Here is a 19752-nt window from a genome sequence, read left to right as displayed (position 1 = left end):
TAATAAATTGACAGGCACAGACAATATGGCATAACCAGGGTGCACATTTGCACTCGCCAATATGCCATTGGCTAGTGATATTTGACTTTTGGCGAGTAAGATATGACGGGCTGCATGTATAGAATTGAGGTGGCGAGAGACTTATGGCTAGCTAGTAGCTTGTAACTTGTAACTTGAATCTGTGCAGCATGGCATAACCATGCCAGGATCCACCACTGACCCCAATAGTTCATCCAGTTTAGTCAAATGCACAGGGCTTCAGTATCTCAAGATAAAGACCATGGTTTCCTGCTGCAGTTCTCTGTAGGCATTTCATCGATTAAAGGGGCATTCTGATGGTTCGGTCATCAATGTGGGAGTATACAGGCCACAGTCTAGTGGTTAACACTACAACCAGGAGATTCAAACCTTGTGGGGGTGAAGGATGCTCCACATGGAGATTGTCTCCCACATTGTAAAGTCAACACTCGGTGCCACAGACCAAAAGAGCTACATAAATGCATAAGAGGAAACATGTATCAAAATAAAATGTAATCAGAATAAAGGTTGCTTTAGCTGCAATGTAAGTACCAATCATGACAAAAGAACTTAATCTCGATAGGTTACAGATTAGGGATTGAGGGTTGGGGATGCAGAGATATCCAAAGTAGACAACATTAAGGGCCAAACTACTAATCCAGATGCATCCAGTCAAGGGACATAAATTCAAGATGTAACTGAACAAGATACCAATATATGGTTGCACTGTATGAATATCTGACCACGAAGGATAGATGCAAGGAAGGTGTGAAGATGCAAACCTTCCAAAGTAAATTGAAAGAAAAAGTGAAAAACACTTACTTAGGGAAGTGTGTGAGGATAAGTGTCCGTTTCTCTGGCCCAAGCTTATCTTTCTCCACTCTGAACTTTTCAAGGAGTTGCCGGCGTGTAACCGTGAAGATGGATTTAAGGAGACTTCTGCCAAAGACCTGGGTGGTTTCATAGCGAGGAAGACTGTCACAACTCTGGGGGACATGGCAGTAACATAGCCACCTGAAAAGCAAAGCAACACCAAAATCAAAAGGGAAGAGATGACCAGAAAAAGAAAAAAAACAAAAAGAAAAAAAATCACTGCACATCATAACCCACCATATTTGCAACACATTGACTGCTGCTTAATTTTATCAGCCATCTCCAAATGAAACCTTCAGGCATGACATTATTTGAATGTTAAGTTTAGTAGTACATGTTTAATCACTTCAAAGATTAAAAAAAACATTTTCAAGTGGAAATTTGCCCTGGAGGTTACCTGGTGTAATTGACTTTATACGTTGCCACATCCTCATTCTGCGCTCGCTGTCTAAATTGGGATGGCGTTTCTAATTTCCAGTAGTTTAAACACAGCAGAAACATCTTTGAGAGTTCGAACATGGTCTGACGTTCCTTGGGTGCCAGGTGACTAAATTTGTATTGGACAAAATTTAATACACCCTAAAAAGCAATAAAGAAAAAACACTAGTGAACATTAAACATATGCAGGCAAATTCTAGACCAATGTAAATACAGTTCATCAAGTTGTTCAAATCTTTTTCCGAAATGGTCAGTTAAGGGGCCTTTGCCACGCCTACCTTTGGCGAGAAGACCCTACTCTGCAGAGCCAAATACAGAAGGTTGACAAGATTAATAGATGCCATGTTGGGCAATTTAAAAAGCTAAAAAGTAACACAATTTGGGAGATTTTTGCGACAGACCTTTTCCAAAGAGTACTACATAACTTCTGTTGTATGCTACATAGTTCACACAGCAAGCGCATACAAGAAAGAAAAATAAAAGAAAAGTGTCCACCAGGCATTTATTGCTTTATTGGAACTAGTTGATCAAACCACTAAAGGACACGTGCTTTCACCAGTGGTAAGAATGACATGTTGCTCGCCAGCACAAAAAGTTACTGGCCCCCTCAATTCTACACAAACGCAACAAAACATTTCTTGCTCGCCAAGTGTCAGAAATGGTGAGTGCAAAGTTTGAGCCCTTCTTTCACTCTACAATTACTTGCGGCTAAGGTTGACACAATGCAGTGCTAAACCAAGTATTTTCCGTTTGTAGGACAAACTCCTAAAGGGCCCTCGACTGAGAGGTCCAGAAAATAAAGCGAAGCATGCATCTTCACAGTGCCTCATGCAAGAAAACAAAGGAGTCGTCATGAAATTCTGGTGATCAGTGGAAACAGAAGACTGATCAATGCAAGGACCACTAACCAACACCCCCCTCCACCGATCAACAGAATGGTACAATACTTATGAAAGAGCAACTCTTCAATGTCATGATAGGGGTTCAATAGTAACATGCCTCTCTAATGGGATTGTGAGGACTAACCAGAAGGAATACAAGGGACAGTAACACAACAATGCCCTTCACTCCCCCCCAAAAAAATAATACACTGAGAATCAGTACAATTTTAACAGATGTCAAGGGACAGTGCTTTAGGCATAGTGCTCTTCAAAGATTAGAATGCCATCTGTGATGGAAAAGCCTGTGCATTTTTCATATTTAATATGAAATTATGTGTAAATGGTCTCTGAAAGTGAAACCTGCTAATAAGATCCCACTTTCATATTGCAAGGTATAGCGCAAACTCTGCTAATACCCGGGACCCAGTCTGACACACCGAAACAGCAGCCTTGTAGTTTGGCAACATGGCAGTTTGAGTGACATGTGCAGTCCTGCCAACAGTCCGATGGAACCCAAAGTTTCAACAGCCAGGGACTGCCTTTAACTGTGGCCAATCCTGATCCAACATTGTGGAATTGTGCGCTTCCAACATCTGGTGGCAGATTACAATCAAAAGCATAAGCCATGTCTAGTATAGACATGGCGGCCTCTAGGAATCCACATTAAATGGGATAACACCTTTTGGTGTAACTTTTTTTATCAGCTTGGTTGTAAAGACTCCTTCACTATTAGAGCTGTATGGGTATCAGCGGTCTGGGACTGGGTTTCACCCAAAACAACAATTCCGGCCGATACCAGGAAACCCTGCTTTGATCTCTCTTGGAAGGCTCGTCTGGCTCAGTGTTAGGAATGTTCTATTTTTAGTAACTTTCCCTCCATTTCCATGGAGCCCCAAACATTTTGCTTTTTAAACTATGCCCTGACTTTACAGTGAAGTCTTCAGCTTCACTCCACTGCACTTTTGCTCATTGTTATGGGGAAACAGACTAGTCCTTAAGGCTGTCCGTACTGGGAAACAAAATTTCCCTTTTCTTGTTACATATCATCAATTTTTTGTGTAACTTTATATCAATGGGTTTACTTTTTGTAGGACCCTAGAAGGAATTTCTGGTTACTTTTGGTGTGCCTAAAAAACAAGATAGTGACAGCAGTTGCATTTTGACTATTTTTGCAATACGTTTACTGCGCTTGGCTACCAACTATGGCTAGTGTCATAACATGGCCGTACCACAAGGTTTTTGTTTGTTATTTTTCGCCATCTTGTCCTGTGGCCTTCTTCCGGCCCTGCCAGGTCAGGCAATTCCTTTTAGGGTCATGCACTTGCCCAGGAAAGCCTTGGTTTTCGCGCGCTAGTGCAGGGGCATAGTCTTGCCTGACTGTCTGGTGGGTATGCTTGTGCGAGATCCACAGTGGTCCTTGATTGGATCATAAGAGTGGAGCAGATCATGCCACTGGAGGACTGAGTCTGAACACTCATCTGACTTTGAAGAGGAGGAGGAGACCGTGCCTCAGAGTTCCTGGAAGAAATCCTGCAAGGAGTGAAGTATCCTGCATTGCTGAAGATGAGTGAAGCAATCGTGGACCGGTCTGAAGGAGGCCTGGCAAACAACTTCTGCTGCTGTGCTGGGGGAGCCCTGTAGGGCAAGTGATCTTTAGAAGTCCTTCAGAGGAGCTTCGACCCTTGGAACCAAGCATTCTCGACATTGGCACCGTATCTGGTGAAGAAGAGCTCTCAGAAGTGCCCATGGATCATCCAGTGGCTGGCCAGCTCGAACTTTGGGCTACCGCGCTGCAGACGCCGCCGTTCTGTATTTTCGCCCACAACTTTAGGAACTGCCACCTTATTCTACAAGAGTCATCTCTGCGAAATGTCAGTGTTAGTATCTAAGAGACCCGAAATACGACCCTGACGCCGACTGACTATTGTGTCCCCGCCTGTCGCTGTGCAAAGGTAATCACCAGTAACTGCTTTCCCACATCCAGTTGTAGCCTCACAAGTGTACCTGCTACTCTGGTCAACAGCCTATGACCTTTTAGCTTGACCTAGAATCCGGTGTCTGCTGAATAGTTCAATGAACGTTCATACATTAACACGGTGAGACCGGGATCCAAACGACTATTGTACTATACTGGCTACCTCCTCTCGTATACCTGCTTAATGCCTATACCCAATATCCCACGAGTTATACGCAATCGCCTAGCAACGTCAGCTGTCTGTAAGCCTACACCCTTATGTTACCTGCCTGCTTAATTTGCGTATCTAGCAGCTGTCGCCTTAGCTTGCCCATAAAACAACCACACCTCAGTTAACGTAAGCGGCGACTAGGATCACGTAAACGTTTCTCAACATCAATGGCTATGAACTACTGCTTGCATGCACCATTGACCACCGTAGTGCATGAGCCTTTGAGGCTACCTGCTAGATGAATACTATGTACCTGTTGAATGCCCCATTACGCCATTGTTTCTGCAAGTTTTGCTAACTTATGCTCACTCCGAACCAATGGCCATCAGTGTCTGACCCGATTTCATTGGCTAGATTTGTATCAACTGGTAATGTGCCAATGCTCCAAAGTACTCCTTAGCTTACATTTGCACCACTCGGCCTTCTCAGATTACTTGCTGTTCAACTACATCACTGCTGGGTCTATTGTATGTTAGTCATGTACTGCACAGCTATCTCCATCTAAGGTCTATACACTTTTGCTAGATGAATGACATGTGTACTTCAAAGTTTGCTATAACTTGACTCCTCAATGTATACCTTGAACTGTTATGTGCTTAGCTATACCCTAGTCACTCCATTCACAGCCTACCGTATTCACTCTGATCTTCCAATAGTGCTAGTGAATACCACTAGACCCTACTCTTCCACATGCTACCTATACGCACACTAGTTAACAGACGCCACTACGGATTAACATGTAGTGTACAACATATACACCTTGATTGCACTACTGCTATTCTTGCTAGATCCTACTTGTGCTTCTTACTAGTACACCTTACCCTCGCACCAAACTATTGGGCACTAGCCTTGTACAAATATGTTTAATACTAATATCCATGCACCTATGATTAGAGCCACTAGTTTTTTTATCATCGATTAAACTTCATGTTTCACATTTTTATTTTCAAGACATATTATACAAACGTGACAAATATCATTAATACTCATAAAAATACAAACCTAAATGATCTTGGCATATAATCAACATTGTCTTGCTGATCAGAATGAGTCACCATAGATGCATGTCAACTTGCTTGTGCTCGCCCCTTACCCAAAAAGTCAAGCGAAAAACCATGTACTTATCAAAAATATACACATATTTTAATGTCTATCAAAAAACACATCACATTCACAACTGAATTTTCTTAAAAGTAACACATCATTATGGTCTAGACACATCATGAACCACATATATCCGTGTACACATATTTAACAACTGGCATAGAGACTGATACTTCCAGAGAAACCTTTTCTATGCCTCTATGTGGGGTATTTTTATGTTTTATATTTTAGCAACCACTATTATTCATGCCCTCCTTAGTTTCTACGGGCACCAAGGCTGTGCCAACACTTCAACAATGTGTTTCTAGAACCAACATAGAATTGAACATGTGAAATATACATAGAAATTCATCCACTCTGTATATTCTGTTGGTGCTGTCCTCAGGGCACTCAGTCTTTGTATATGTTCTGGTATTCTCCCATCACATTTCAGTTTGCCAAAATCTCAACAATTCTAAAAAACAAACAAACATTGATACTTAAAAACATGGTTTCTATTCTTTTGTGCATCACAAGTAATACATAGCATCTATTCATCTCTATTTTCCATAAAAACCACAGGGAATTATGATTTTGGGCTATTTCTTTTCCCATTTTTACTAAACGTTTACAAGTTTTGCATATTTCAATTTTCTTGTTACAACATTATTTAGACAAAGTGTTTGCCCAATTTACCTCTTTCTACACATTTAGTTTATTAATCCTAAAACGGGAGTTACCAATGTCTGTCTCACAAAGATTTTTTGTAGACTATGCACTTAATTGCTATCTCGATTCTCCTGAATGGATTCTATAGGGAACAATTCTCATTCTGTGGTTCCCCTCGAGTAATGAGAAAGCAACTATTTCAACATTCACACTAAGTAAGAGCTTACCTATTGGGAACTCTAATTATATCCCTCTATGATCCTAGCTTCGAAGGATATCTGCTGTGCTTTTACGGCTGGGACGGCCGAGGAGTCATCTATCTAGACGCCTTCACCAATCTATTATGACAAAAACGAAAATGCGTTTTGAAAAACAGGGTTTTATTCCTGAATAATGCTATAATTATACTTATTAACTCTTGGGGCTTACCTCTTAATTATTCACCCATAACCTTATTATCGGGAAGAGATATTAGATGACCCACTGCAGACTACGATATTTTCTTTGCTGCAAAGTCTATATGGCCAGAAACGAGAAGAAGGAAAACAGGGATTATTAGATTCCCTTACACGATACGTTAGTAAGTATTCCCTTATTGCGCATCCGTCTTACCTCGCACTTTCACTCGTGTCCTTGCAGTTAAGCTCGCACACATAGCTCTCGTCTCGGAGGGGTCGAACAAATGATACCTGCCCTCCACCGTCTTAAATAGACAGCCTCGTTCACTTGCGTCCGCACGTAGTAGCATATATGTGCCGCTCACGTGACCCGCAGCCATGTTGTTATAGTGTTTACATCTGCCATGCTGGAGCGGGTTTATCAACTAGGAACACTGCTTACTTAACTTGCCTGGTGACCCAATGCCGAGAATCCGTGAAGAGATCGAAAGTCTTATGAATCATGCGGAAATGGAAGGGTGGATCGACTCTGAGGAAAAAGCATTTTTGACACAACAACATCCAGTCACACCTGCGTTTTATTGTTTACCCAAAATCCATAAAGACAAGGAGGTCCCACCTGGACGTCCTATTGTGGCAGCGATTGGCTCTATCTTGGAGCCTCTATCGATTTATACCGATTTTTTTCTAAGGCCATTTGTGAAAACATATAGACTTTGCAGCAAAGAAAATATCGTAGTCTGCAGTGGGTCATCTAATATCTCTTCCCGATAATAGGGTTATGGGTGAATAATTAAGAGGTAAGCCCCAAGAGTTAATAAGTATAATTACAGCATTATTCAGGAATAAAACCCTGTTTTTCAAAACGCATTTTCGTTTTGTCATAATAGATTGGTGAAGGTGTCTAGATAGATGACTCCTCCGCCAATCCAGCTGTAAAAGCACAGCAGATATCCTTCGAAGCTAGGATCATAGAGGGATATAATTACAGAGTTCCCAATAGGTAAACTCTTACTTAGTGTGATCGTTGGGATAGTTGCTTTCTCATTACTCGAGGAGAACCACAGAATGAGAATTGTTCCCTATAGAATCCATTCAGGAGAATCGAGATAGCAATTAAGTGCATAGTCTACAAAAAATCTTTGAGAGACAGACATTGGTAACTCCCGTTTTAGGATTAATAAACTAAATGTGTAGAAAGAGGTAAATTGGCCAAACACTTTGTCTAAATAATGTTGTAACAAGAAAATTGAAATATGCAAAACTTGTAAACGTTTAGTAAAAATGAGAAAAGAAATAGCCCAAAATCATAATTCCCTGCGGTTTTTATGGGAAATAGAGATGAATTTGGAATAGATGCTATGTATTACTTGTGATGCACAAAAGAATAGAAACCATGTTTTTAAGTATCAATGTTTGTTTGTTTTTTAGAATTGTTGAGATTTTGGCAAACTGAAATGTGATGGGAGAATACCAGAACATATACAAAGACTGAGTGCCCTGAGGACAGCACCAACAGAATATACAGAGTGGATGAATTTCTATGTATATTTCACATGTTCAATTCTATGTTGGTTCTAGAAACACATTGTTGAAGTGTTGGCACAGCCTTGGTGCCCGTAGAAACTAAGGAGGGCATGAATAATAGCGGTGGCTAAAATATAAAACATAAAAATACACCACATAGAGGCATAGAAAAGGTTTCTCTGGAAGTATCAGTCTCTATGCCAGTTATTAAATATGTATACACGGATATATGTGGTTCATGATGTGTCTAGACCACAATGATGTGTTACTTTTAAGAAAATTCAGTTGTGAATGTGATGTGTTTTTTGATAGGCATTAAAATAGGTGTATATTTTTGATAAGTACATGGTTTTCCGCTTGACTTTTTGGGTAAGGGGCGAGCACAAGCAAGTTGACATGCATCTATGGTGACTCATTCTGATCAGCAAGGGAAGGAAGCTGTATTGTGGGACTCTTTGTATTTTGGTTCTCACTGTCCTCACCCTCACAGCCCCTAAAAAGAGGACTTTTGTAGCTTTTTGAAGTTGATATAATCAACATTGTACACAATAATGAAATCTATAACTGAAAGAATTCAAGAAGAAAGTAAAACAGAATAGAAGGAAAAAAGGAACTCTGAAACCGAGAAAGGACAGAGAACCAGAAAGCATTTTTACCAGCCAACAAATCCAAAATCAAAAAATAACAATGATCAAACTTTGAAAATAATTAATATAGCAATAGCATTAATCAGATTCAGAGGCACTACATCCTGTATAAGGATTTTGAATGTAACTGTAAACCTCCAGGAACCTGTTCCAAATGTCCCAGAATGTCTCAATATCACCAGCATTCTTGAAGATGGCTTTCTCATAGGTTGAAATAGTTAAAAGCTCGTCCACCCATTCAGCGATGTTAAAGGAGTTGTTTGACTTCCATGAGCTCAATATCATCCTCTTAGCAACCATACTGGCACGGAGTAGCCAAGTCATCTGCCCAAAAGAGAAGTCATCTATCAATGATATGTCCCCTAGAATCAATAAAGTGGCTGACAGGGGGATCGTACAGCTCAAAACCAGCCCCAACCTCTCACATACACACTCCCAGAATGTCTTTGTTTTAAGACAAACCCAGATCAGATGACTGAGGGATCCTCTTGCACCCTTGCACTTCAAACAGAGTTCATTGTCCATGAGTTGTCTCTTAAATAACCTAGCAGGTGCCCAGTTGATCGAAAGAGCAGTTTTGTTTGTGATGCTCTAAGGCCCCAATCCAGACTCACCAACCGGGTATTCTCACAGCAGCGCTGCTAACAGACACAATCAATCTCTTCTCCCAACTCATCCACCCATCGATTAAACTTGACCTACTTAATGCTTCAATCAGACCTACTAAATTCCTACCCAAGCTATGGCCAAACCCCATATGCCCTAATAAGACATCGCCATTTAACGCCATCGTACCACCAACTAATGAGCACGTCTCTGGACCCTACACCATGGCTACTTACTATTCTCCTGTGCCATACTTAAGACAGAAACTACAGATCCGATCCAGACTAGCAACCTATCTCCAGCCCTTGACCAAAGACAATTACAATAAACCTACACCAACTACCAGTAAAATTCCCAGACTAAGAGCACAGTTGCAACCAAAAAAAACAAAATAAGAAATAAAAAAAGCTCAAACCAACTGTCACTACCACCAACGATACTCCCCAAATGATTAAGGGAGTACTAATAAATGCTAGATCTATGATAGCTCATGCAACCGACATACCCAACATTATTTGAACCGAAAATCTCGACTTCTTGGCCATAACAGACTCTTGGCTGCACGCAGCAGCTGGCCCATCACTCCTACTCGCGGTACCAAACAATTTCTCCATCATCAGAGTGGACAGACCTGACTCCACAGGAGGGGGCATTGCCATCATTTCTAAAACTAACAGACTTGAGATGAGCCACTGCTCCTTCACTCTCTTCCTGCGAACTACTCACAGCCAAACTACCGGTATCGCATACAAGTACCATCACAATCCACTTAATCTGCAGACCTCCAGGGCCCATCGGCTGATTTGATGAAGACATGATGACACTACTATCTGACAATATCAAAACTTCACTGCAAATTCTAATACTAGGAGATTTGATTTTGATTTAGGATTTAACGATCCCAATGACCACCAAGCATTATCATTAGCCAACACTTTTACTGAACATGGCTTCAACCAAAATGTTACCCAGCCTACTCATGAGAAAGGGAGGACCCTAGACTGGGTAGCAGATCTAAACTGCGACATTGCAATTACCGATATCTCACCGCAACCATGGACGGATCACCACCTTCTTTCATTTGAGTTTGCAATAAACAATCCGTTAATCAAATCCAACCCTTCAGCACTTCCTTGCCTGACCAGAAACAAACGAAACATTACCGCAGATGCCATTATGCCACTTGTGATTCCTATCCTAATTTCCCTACAGAATACTACAGACCGTAATTTACAAGTGGACACTTCTAATTCTACAATGAGCAAAGCATTAGACACTGTCGCCCCCCTAAAAATGCGCAAAGGCAAACCAAGAGCCCACCTAAACTCCTGGTTCACACCGGAGTTAAAAACTTTACAGTCTTAAAACAAAAAACTCTAAACCCTATGGAAACACACCCCATCCACAGAGAACAAAACTAACCTTTCTGCCAAATGCAAAGAAGAGATTATCCTTACCAAACGCAAGACGTATAATAACAGAATTAACCAAGCTAGTTCCAGCACTAAAGAGCTCTTCATCATCTTGAGAGAAATGGAGACGCCTAACCCACCTACTGATTCATGCCTAAAAGACAAACTCTGGTGTACGAACATTCATAATGCTCTCTCCAATAAAATCACTAGCTTGCAAACGGAAATTGCGGACAACGGATAACTTAAACCTAGCTCCAACTTACCCTACTCAAGAGCTTCCTACCAAACCTTCCCAAGGTTTAAAATTCTCGAATGTCTCTGTACCAGAGGTACAAAAAATAATTGCTTCCCTGAAACAGTCTAGGTGCCAAGGAGATAGCTGCCTGGCACAGATCATCAAAGATGCCGCTAGAGACCTGGCCCCTTTCATGACCAAGTTAATTAATGTCTCTTTCTCTTCAGTATTGTCCCCAGCAACCTAAAGGAATCTTGGGCACTTCCACTACTCAAAAAACAATCTTTGGACCCCACCATTCCTACAAGCTACAGCCCAATCACTACGGTCCCATTCCTGCTGAAGATCCTAGATAAGGTTGTTTATGTGCAAATCCAAGACTATTTAGAGGCCAATCAGCTTTTGGGGATTCGACAATCTGGCTTTAGACCTCAACACAGTACCGAAAACGGCTTTGATCGACTTAAAAACCAGATTGACAAACTTAAAGACAAAGGGAAAATTGCAATTCTACTCCTCTTGGACATATCGGGCACTTCTGACTTGGTCGACCGACATAGTTCTCTGTAAGCACCTCGCCACAGCAGCCCATTTCACCCAGAATACAATCACATAGATGAACAAGTTACTTTCTTACCTGGTAACGTTCTTTCGATGGGATGGTCCGACGACGTATTACATATCTATGACAGGTAATGTCCACAGCTGTGCTGCTTCGGAAAATCTTTGGCGTCTGCGTCGATGCGCCGTCCCCGAGGACATCCTCCGACGGCCGACGTCACCTGATGTGATAAGTAGGACGCACAACGCCCATAGCCTCAGTTATAGTTTTTTCCCAGAACGTGTGCCACCAGTTTTCTGCCAGTCAGACACACAAAGCCTTGCGGAACGCAAGCTGCAATCGCAAAAGAAATTCTGCAGCGGGGAAGGCAGGGGGGGAGCGATATGGAATACGTCGTCGGACCATCCCATCGAAAGAATGTTACCAGGTAAGAAAGTAACTTGTTCTTCGAGGGGATTGGGTCCTCCGACGTATTCCATATCTATGACAGACTCCCAAAGCAGTACCAAGCAAGGAGGTGGGAAAGAATTTAGAATACAAATTTAGCATGCCCAACACAAATTGCGGAATAGAGAACTGCCTTGCCAAAGGCCAGATCTTGCCCTCTGATGGACTCGAGGGAATAGTGACGTACAAAAGTATGTACTGAAGCCCAGGTGGCTGCATCACAGATGTGACGAATAGGAACTCCCCTCTGCAGGGCAGTAGACGCAGCCACTCCTCTGGTAGAAGGGGCCCGCAAGCCAGCCAGAGGGTCCTTAACCGCCAAGCGGTAACACTCGGAGATAGCAAAAATAATCCAACGAGACAGTCTATTTCGTCACAGCTTGTCCCAAACGCTTTCCAGCTTAACCAATGAAAAGTTGATCGTCCACTCTGACCCGGGACATGCGCGAAATATAAAAGCTCAACGCTCTCCGAGGATCAAGCCTATGGGGCCTCTCCTCTTCCTTACCAGGATGTGGAGGAGGATAGAACGCCGGAAGAACAACCTTCTGGCTCAAATGAAATTCCGAAACCACCTTTGGAAGAAAAGAAGGACGAACTCGAAGGACAACCCTGTCCTTGTGAAACACAGTGAAGGGTGGCTTAACTGAAAGTGCCTGTAACTCACTCACTCTGCGAGCGGATGTAACCGCAACCAAAAACACAGTTTGAGTTAACAGCCTCAAGGGGCAAGAATGTAAAGGCTCAAATGGAGCACCCATAAGAAACTTAAGAACAAGGTTCAAATCCCAGCCTGGCACCAGAAAAGGTGACGGAGGGAACACATTAGTGAGCCCTTTCAGAAACTGCGAAATTAAAGGAATTTTAAAATAGGAACACTCTTCAGACGAGCGCTTAAATATGGACAGCGCCGCCAGGTAACCTTTAATGGTCCCCACTTGCAAGCCCCTGTGGGCCAAAGAAAGCAAAAAAGACAGAACCATGGGAATGTCACATTCAAAAGGATCCACATTCTGAACTCTGCACCAGTCGCAGAACTTTCTCCAACGGCAACGGTACAGAGACTTAGTTGCGGCCGCCTGGCCGAGAGCAACACCTCCATCATGTCTTCAGGGAGGTCCCAATCCTTATACCTCAACCTTTCAGAAGCCAAGCGTGAAGATTGAGGGATCTGACCTCTGGATGGAGAACCTGACCCCCCCCTCCCGTGAGAGCAGATCTTCTCGGTAGGGAAGACGACATGGAGGGCAGATGGACAAGTCTAGAAGGTCCGGGTACCACGTCCTCCAGGCCCACGCCAGAGCAATGAGGATCATCCGGGAACCGAACCTCTGCAGCACTTGCGGGATGACGGGGTCTGGAGCAAACACGTACAGCAGTGGGAATGACCACTCCACCACGAACGCGTCTCCCAAGGCTCCTTTTGGAGGAAATTCCCGCGAGCAAAACCTTTCGCACTTCCGGTTGACACTGGAGGCGAAGAGATCCACTTGAGGGGTCCCCCAAAGGGTGAAGATCTCCAGGAGAATCTCCTGAGCCAGCTCCCACTCGTGAGAGATCGTGCTCTGCCTGCTCAGAGCATCCGCCGTCTCGTCGTCGTCTCCGGCCATATGAACCGGCGAGATCGAAACTTCCTGCTGGATGGCCCAGAACTCCAGCTGCATCGTCTCCCTGCACAGCGGAAGTGACCCTGCCACCCGCCTTTTTGTTGAGGTAGTGCATGGCCACCGTGTTGTCCGTTAGAATCAGGACACTCTTCCCGCGCACAGTCGGCAGAAAAGCCTTCAGGGCTAGCCTGACGGCCCTCAGCTCCAACAGATTGATATGGAGTCTGAACTCGATAGAGACCAACGACCGCTGACTGGCAACTCGTTGGCATGAGCTCCCCATCCCGTGAGAGATGCGTCCGTCACGATTGTCACCTCCGGCCAGGGCAGCCAAAATGGGGACCCCTTCATCAGATTGCCCTCGACGGCCCACCACAGAAGGTTCCGGGCTACCGAGGGCGGCACCTGAACAGGGTCCGACAGCCTGCCGGAGGACAGACCACTGGAGCTTGAGTGCCCACTGCAAAGATCTCATCCGCAGACGAGCCTCTGGCACCAGAAGAATGCAGGATGCCATGAGGCCGAGCAGTCGCAAGAATTCGGACGCTGGGAGATTCTGGGCAAGCTGAAACTTGTGCACCATCTGCTGAATGTGAAGAGCCCTCACCTGAGGAGGAAAACACTGCCCCAGGGACGTGTCGAGCACTGCTCCGATGTACTGGAGCCGCTGCGTTGGTGTCAAATGGGACTTCTTTAAATTGAGGGAGAAGCCCAGCCTGTGAAGGGAGTGGCAGGTGACGGACAGATGATCCAGGACTTGCTCGGGAGAGCTACCCCTGATCAACCAATCGTCCAGGTAGGGGTAGATGTGAATCCCTCCTTTCCTGAGATGCGCTGCCACCACCACCATGAGCTTGGTGAAAACCCTTGGGGCGGAGGTCAATCCGAACGGCAGGACCCGAAACTGAAAGTGCGAGTCGCCAACCGCGAACCTCAGGTACTTCTTGTGCTTGGGATGGATCGGCACATGGAAGTAAGCATCCTTCAGGTCGAGAGACACCAACCAGTCCTGAAGTTGAAGGGCCTGGAGGACTTGAGAAAGAGTTACCATCTTGAACTTGTCCTTCCTGAGGAGTTTGTTCAAACCGCGAAAGTCCATGATGGGTCTCAATCCCCCGTCTTTCTTCGAAATCAAAAAATAAGGGGAATACCATCCCTTGTTCCTCTCCGCTACAGGCACCAGTTCTATGACGCCTTTCTCCAGCAGAGCTTGAATTTCCTGCGCAAGGAGCGGATCCGGACTCCTCAAAGAGAGGTTCCCTGGTGGATTGTCGTGAGGCCTCTGCCGAAAAGGAAGACAGTAGCCGTGGGTTAGGAAGACAGAACCCACACATCCGAAGTAATGGCTTGCCACTCTACAAGATGCTGCGCCAGCCTTCCCCCAACCGGCGAACCATGGGACCTGGCCTCATGACTGAGTGGTAGCGGCTGCGGCGTTGCCTGAGGGCAAAGAGGCAACTGCCCGAGTGGCCTTGGCACCTCGAGTACCTTTGTTTCCACCTCTGGCACTCTTACGACTCTTACGATGGCCTCTTTGACTGCTAGCTCCCCTCGCTTTACTGAAGGACGAGTAATAGCGAAAGGAACCTCCCCTCCATTGCTGTCCCCTAGGACGAAAAGGCGGAGGTTGGCGAACTGCAGCGCCCAACGACTTCGCTGCAGCTTTGGAGGTCTGCAACCTCTCAAGGCTCTCGTCAGCCTTGCTGCCAAAAAGGTGTTCACCGTCAAAAGCCATGTTGAGGAGCCGGGACTGCACATCAGGAGCGAACCCAGACTTCCGCAACCACGCAAACCTGCGCATTACGGTGCTCGCCGCCATGGACCGGCTGACACAATCCGCCAAGTCCAAACCCAACTGAACGGCCTCACACATAGCATCCTTGCCATCCTGAACCATAGCAAGGAAACCATCCCGTTCGTCCCCTTTGGGAATATGATCAGCCGCTAATGCAACAGAGTTCCACAGAGTATGTGTGTGAAACGAGACAAGGCACATATGGAGTTGGCCGCCTGAAGCGCCATACCCTCCCCCCCCCCAAAGAAAACACTTTCTTCGCCCAGCCGTCAAAACGTTTGTCGTCCCTATCCGGAGGGATGGTAGGATACGACGCCTGCTTTGTCGGGGCCGTAGCCCCTGCACCACCAAACTCTCCGGGGTGGGGTGCCTAGACAAATAGCAGGGGTCGCTACTGGCTGAACGGTATTTTCGCAACAAAGACTTGCCCACTGCCTGGAGACTTTCCGGAGCAGTCCAAGCCGCCGCCGCCACCCTTCTCTGCAGAGCAATATGAAAAGGCAAAACTGGGTCAGTGGGTGGACCGAGATCAAGGATGTCCGTGAGATCATCCTGAACGAACTCCCCTGGGGGAGCTGACCAACCCAAGTACTCGGTAACCCGAGACATAAGGCGCCGATATGAAGAATCGGAATGAGTGCCAGGCTCCGGCCTACAAAACTCCAACTCCGGAGAGGTGTCCAGTCCACTGCATCATGCAGCGACTGCCGCAGGTCATCAAACTGGCTATGACCCGAGATAAGGTCATCAGGAACCGTAACCGGAACCAAGCCGCCATCAGAGCCTTCATCACCCTCTGAAATGTACTCCAGGCGGGGAGAGAAAGACCTCTGGGGACCAAAGCAGTGCCTGACCTTAGCCAGAGCCTTTCTAGGGGCAAACCCAGTGCCACGGGGCCCCTCCAACACCACTGCCTCGAAAGGCATCGAGGGCGCCGAACGAGTCGGCGTCGACAGAAAAGGCGTCGACGTCAGCTGCAGCGCCGCCAGCTTCGGCTGCGTCGACACAGGCCTCGAAGCCGGAGCTCCGAGCGTGTCCCTCGACGTCCTAGGCAGCGACGAGCCTCGAGAGAAATCGTCGACGGCACAGGATCACGCGATCTCGAGCACGTCGAGGACCGGGACCTGGAACGGGCATGGCGAGAACGGCTACCCTTGCCGACCACCCGAGCCCAAAGGCGTACAAGCGGTGTCTCTCGAGCGTTGCCGACCACCCGAGCCCGAAGGCGTACGAGCGGTGTCTCTCGACCGGTGCCGACCGACCCCCACTCGGAGGTACGGACGGACCGGTGCCCTGCGATTCCCGAAGGAAGCCCATTCCTCCGGTGTCGCTTGCATGGAGGGATAAGCGACCCGCCGACGGGCGGAGTCCTCGGAAGAGGACAGGGAAGGCGACCTATGCCGGCGCTTCCGGGAATGCCTCGAAGAGGCAGAGGAGTGGCGAGACCGACTCCTGGAAGGAGACCCACTGGACATCCAACGACGCGAAGAGTCGCCCCTCGAGTCATCCGTCGAAAGCCCTGCAGACCTCGACTTCCGGGGCTTAGACACCCGACCTACCGACAGCTTCTTCTTGCGTTCCCGCAAGGCCTTTGCCGTGAGCGACTGCCAGTCGACAGTCCGTATCGTGGGCCTCCCCGAGGCACCAGAGGCAGGCGTCGTGCGAGTCCGTGACCTACATCTTGGACCCACAGTCCCCGCATTTCTTGAAGCCCGGACGCGGGGTTGAAGACGAAGAAGACATCGCCACAAACAGGTCTTCACAACAAACCGAACAGGTTCAACGAACCGAGAATTGAAAACAGCAAACTCCAACGAGTCGAGGCGTACCGAGATTCACGAAGCGAACACGTTTGCGGAAAAAACGGAACTGAGGCTATGGGCGTTGTGCATCCTACTTATCACATCGGGTGACGTTGGCCGTCGGAGGAGGTCCTCGGGGAGGGCGCATCGACGTCATCGACGCAGGACGCAGACGCCAAAGATTTTCCGAAGCAGCACAGCTGTGGACATTACCTGTCATAGATATGGAATACGTCGGAGGACCCAATTCCCTCAAACAAATCCTTCCTAAACAAGACCATGCGAGTCTTCTCAACGTCCGCAGCGGCCGACCAGACCCCCATCACATGTGGAGTACCTCAGGGTACCTGTGTGTCTGCAACTCTGTAAAATATCTTCACAAAGCCGCTATTTGACGATCTAGACCGTCTGGGTGTCACCTAAATGAATTATGCAGATGACACCCAGATCCTCCTACCTTTAACAGATGTCTATGACTCTGATGTACGGCTTGTGAACAAAATGCATCTAATCATTCAGGCATGGATACCCACCCATGGCCTCTGCCTGAATCATGATAAACAGAACTCCTGCTTGTAGGTTCATCAGCCAACCTGAACAAGCTCAACCCAAGCTATGCCTCATTCAATATAGATGGGAACAACATCCCAGTGGCCAAAGAGGTAAAAACACTGGGTTTTTATCTGGACTCTACATCAAACAAGTTAACGTGATTGCTTCAGCTACTGTCTCTATGGGCAAACTAATAAGGGCTTGCAAACCGATGCTCTCCACGGCAAGTTGCCTCACTCTAGCCAGAGCACTCATAGTATCCAAACTGGACTATTGTTAACAGACGATTTGGGTGCCAGTAAGTTTGTGCTCAACAAACTTAAAATATTGCAAAATAACGCACTCCGGGTTGCGTTGAATATCCCAAGGAGAACACATCTCTGCAGGAAGAAGACAATACAAATGGTTTTCCATAAGGGAAAAGATTGACCTGAAAACCTTGTCTCTCACATTTAAATCCTTGTATCATACAGCACCACCCTACCTAACTGAAGAATTCACCATCAGATATTCCACATAGGTCACCAGATCGGCTAACACGTCTTGTTTGGTGGTCCCAAGATACAAATGAAAAAAATCAGAGGGCAGTAGTTTCCCCTCCATGGCGGCCCAACTGTGGAACACTCCCACCTGCCCTTAAAATTGCCCAGCTTTTCACCAACTTCAGGAGAAAATCTATTTCTTGGCTGATCAGTAAGAACTATTTATGCCTCCATGAGATAAACATCTCCACTATACTCTCTTTGAACCTCCTGCACGAGGTAACCTATAATCTGTCGCCGTGTCCTTCACGTATCTCTGCCTCTGAAAACTAGATGCACATGATGTAATTTATAATCTGTTGTCTTGTCCTACGTGTGTCTCTGCCTCTGGAAACTTCCCTGTTTTGAATGTAAACCTTTCCAACAAGTGTAAGTGTAACTGTGACCATGTCTAACAATTGTATTTTTGCTCCAACGCGCCCAGATATCTCAGGGTTAGGTGTGCTATAGAAATAAAACAAAGTCATATGCTGAGTGGAGGCCTGCACCCGAGTGAACTGCATTCTTCAACTGGAACTCGTTGCACTAGCATCTGTGGAGAATAGGGATTCTCTTGATCCTGCAACTCATGGTCACCAAGGTCCAGAAGAAAACTGGCGGGAAACAAGACCTCTGACAATCATCTGAAGACCTGCAAGTACCAAGAAAAACCAGAGTACGAGAGGGGTGGAAGGAGAGTTGCAGTTGTACTTACCTTAACTTTTACAATAGTTTGGCATTGCCATTGCTTGGTCGCGCAAGCACTCTGAAAGCTGGGGACAGTTATATTCTCTAGACACTTACCTGACTTCTGGAACTGCTTTCCCATCCACAATACACTCCTCCTAACTTTTTCTGCCTTACAAAACTACTTGGAACTTTGTGAACTTTCAAGAAACAAGGCCCCAGTCAATTAGTGTTGGACTTTTAAAGTTATGGTTGATAATCTTGTGGGCTGCCATTGCCAATCTCACCATTACCTTTCCCTTTAGTATTGTGGATACATTACACTGGCTACTGGGGCTGTATATTTGTATTTTATTCTTAGTTTCTGTGATATTACTACCTGCTTTAATCATTTTTATAGTGCTTCGTGACCATAAATACAGTGTTTTATAACTACTTGTCTAATTCTAATCCTTGAATACTTACCTTGTGGACTCATTGTGGCTCGCCCCTTCCTGAGACTTAGCCTTTACCACAATCCATTCAACCGCGATTGGTTTGGCTACATCTCCCAGAGTTGTCCCTGTTCATCAACTAGGTTGGCCTGCTATACATCTGTCCACCAGGCCAGAGTATAGAAATCCAGTCTTAACACTCATCATGGGGGGCAGTCGGCAGGGACGTCATTTGGGGGTCGCCAGAGGTTGCAACTGCGACCTCTAGCGATTCACTTGCGACCTCTGTGATCTTTTTGCGACCGCTGATTAAGGCCTTGCTGCATAATTATTTTTAAAATAATCAGGGGTCGCGAAAAGATTGCAGAG

The 19752-nt window shown here is 45.8% G+C and overlaps 1 protein-coding gene and 1 long non-coding RNA gene across 3 annotated transcripts in view; both read right to left on the bottom strand.

Annotated features, from left to right (window-relative positions):
• KAT2A (lysine acetyltransferase 2A) overlaps nucleotides 1-19752 on the bottom strand; it is a 288388-nt gene that overhangs the window by 123649 nt on the left and 144987 nt on the right. For both annotated transcript variants that reach the window (XM_069634476.1, XM_069634477.1), the window contains exons 5-6: nucleotides 1289-1470; nucleotides 841-1032 (exon numbers count right to left, since the gene is read on the bottom strand). In XM_069634476.1, coding sequence (XP_069490577.1) covers nucleotides 841-1032; nucleotides 1289-1470 — 374 coding nt within the window. The remainder of the gene's footprint in view (nucleotides 1-840; nucleotides 1033-1288; nucleotides 1471-19752) is intronic.
• LOC138520641 (uncharacterized) lies at nucleotides 5709-7363 on the bottom strand. The gene is made up of 3 exons (XR_011282832.1): nucleotides 6578-7363; nucleotides 6376-6486; nucleotides 5709-5954 (listed from the first exon to the last, which is right to left on the bottom strand). It is a non-coding gene; the product is annotated as an uncharacterized lncRNA (long non-coding RNA).

The sequence above is a fragment of the Ambystoma mexicanum genome, chromosome 13 (genome assembly GCF_040938575.1).
Source record: "Ambystoma mexicanum isolate Mex_15411 chromosome 13, UKY_AmexF1_1, whole genome shotgun sequence".
Taxonomy (NCBI): domain Eukaryota; kingdom Metazoa; phylum Chordata; class Amphibia; order Caudata; family Ambystomatidae; genus Ambystoma; species Ambystoma mexicanum.
The sequence above is the reverse complement of the archived record's forward strand: the minus strand, read 5'-3'. Positions and strand labels throughout refer to the sequence as shown.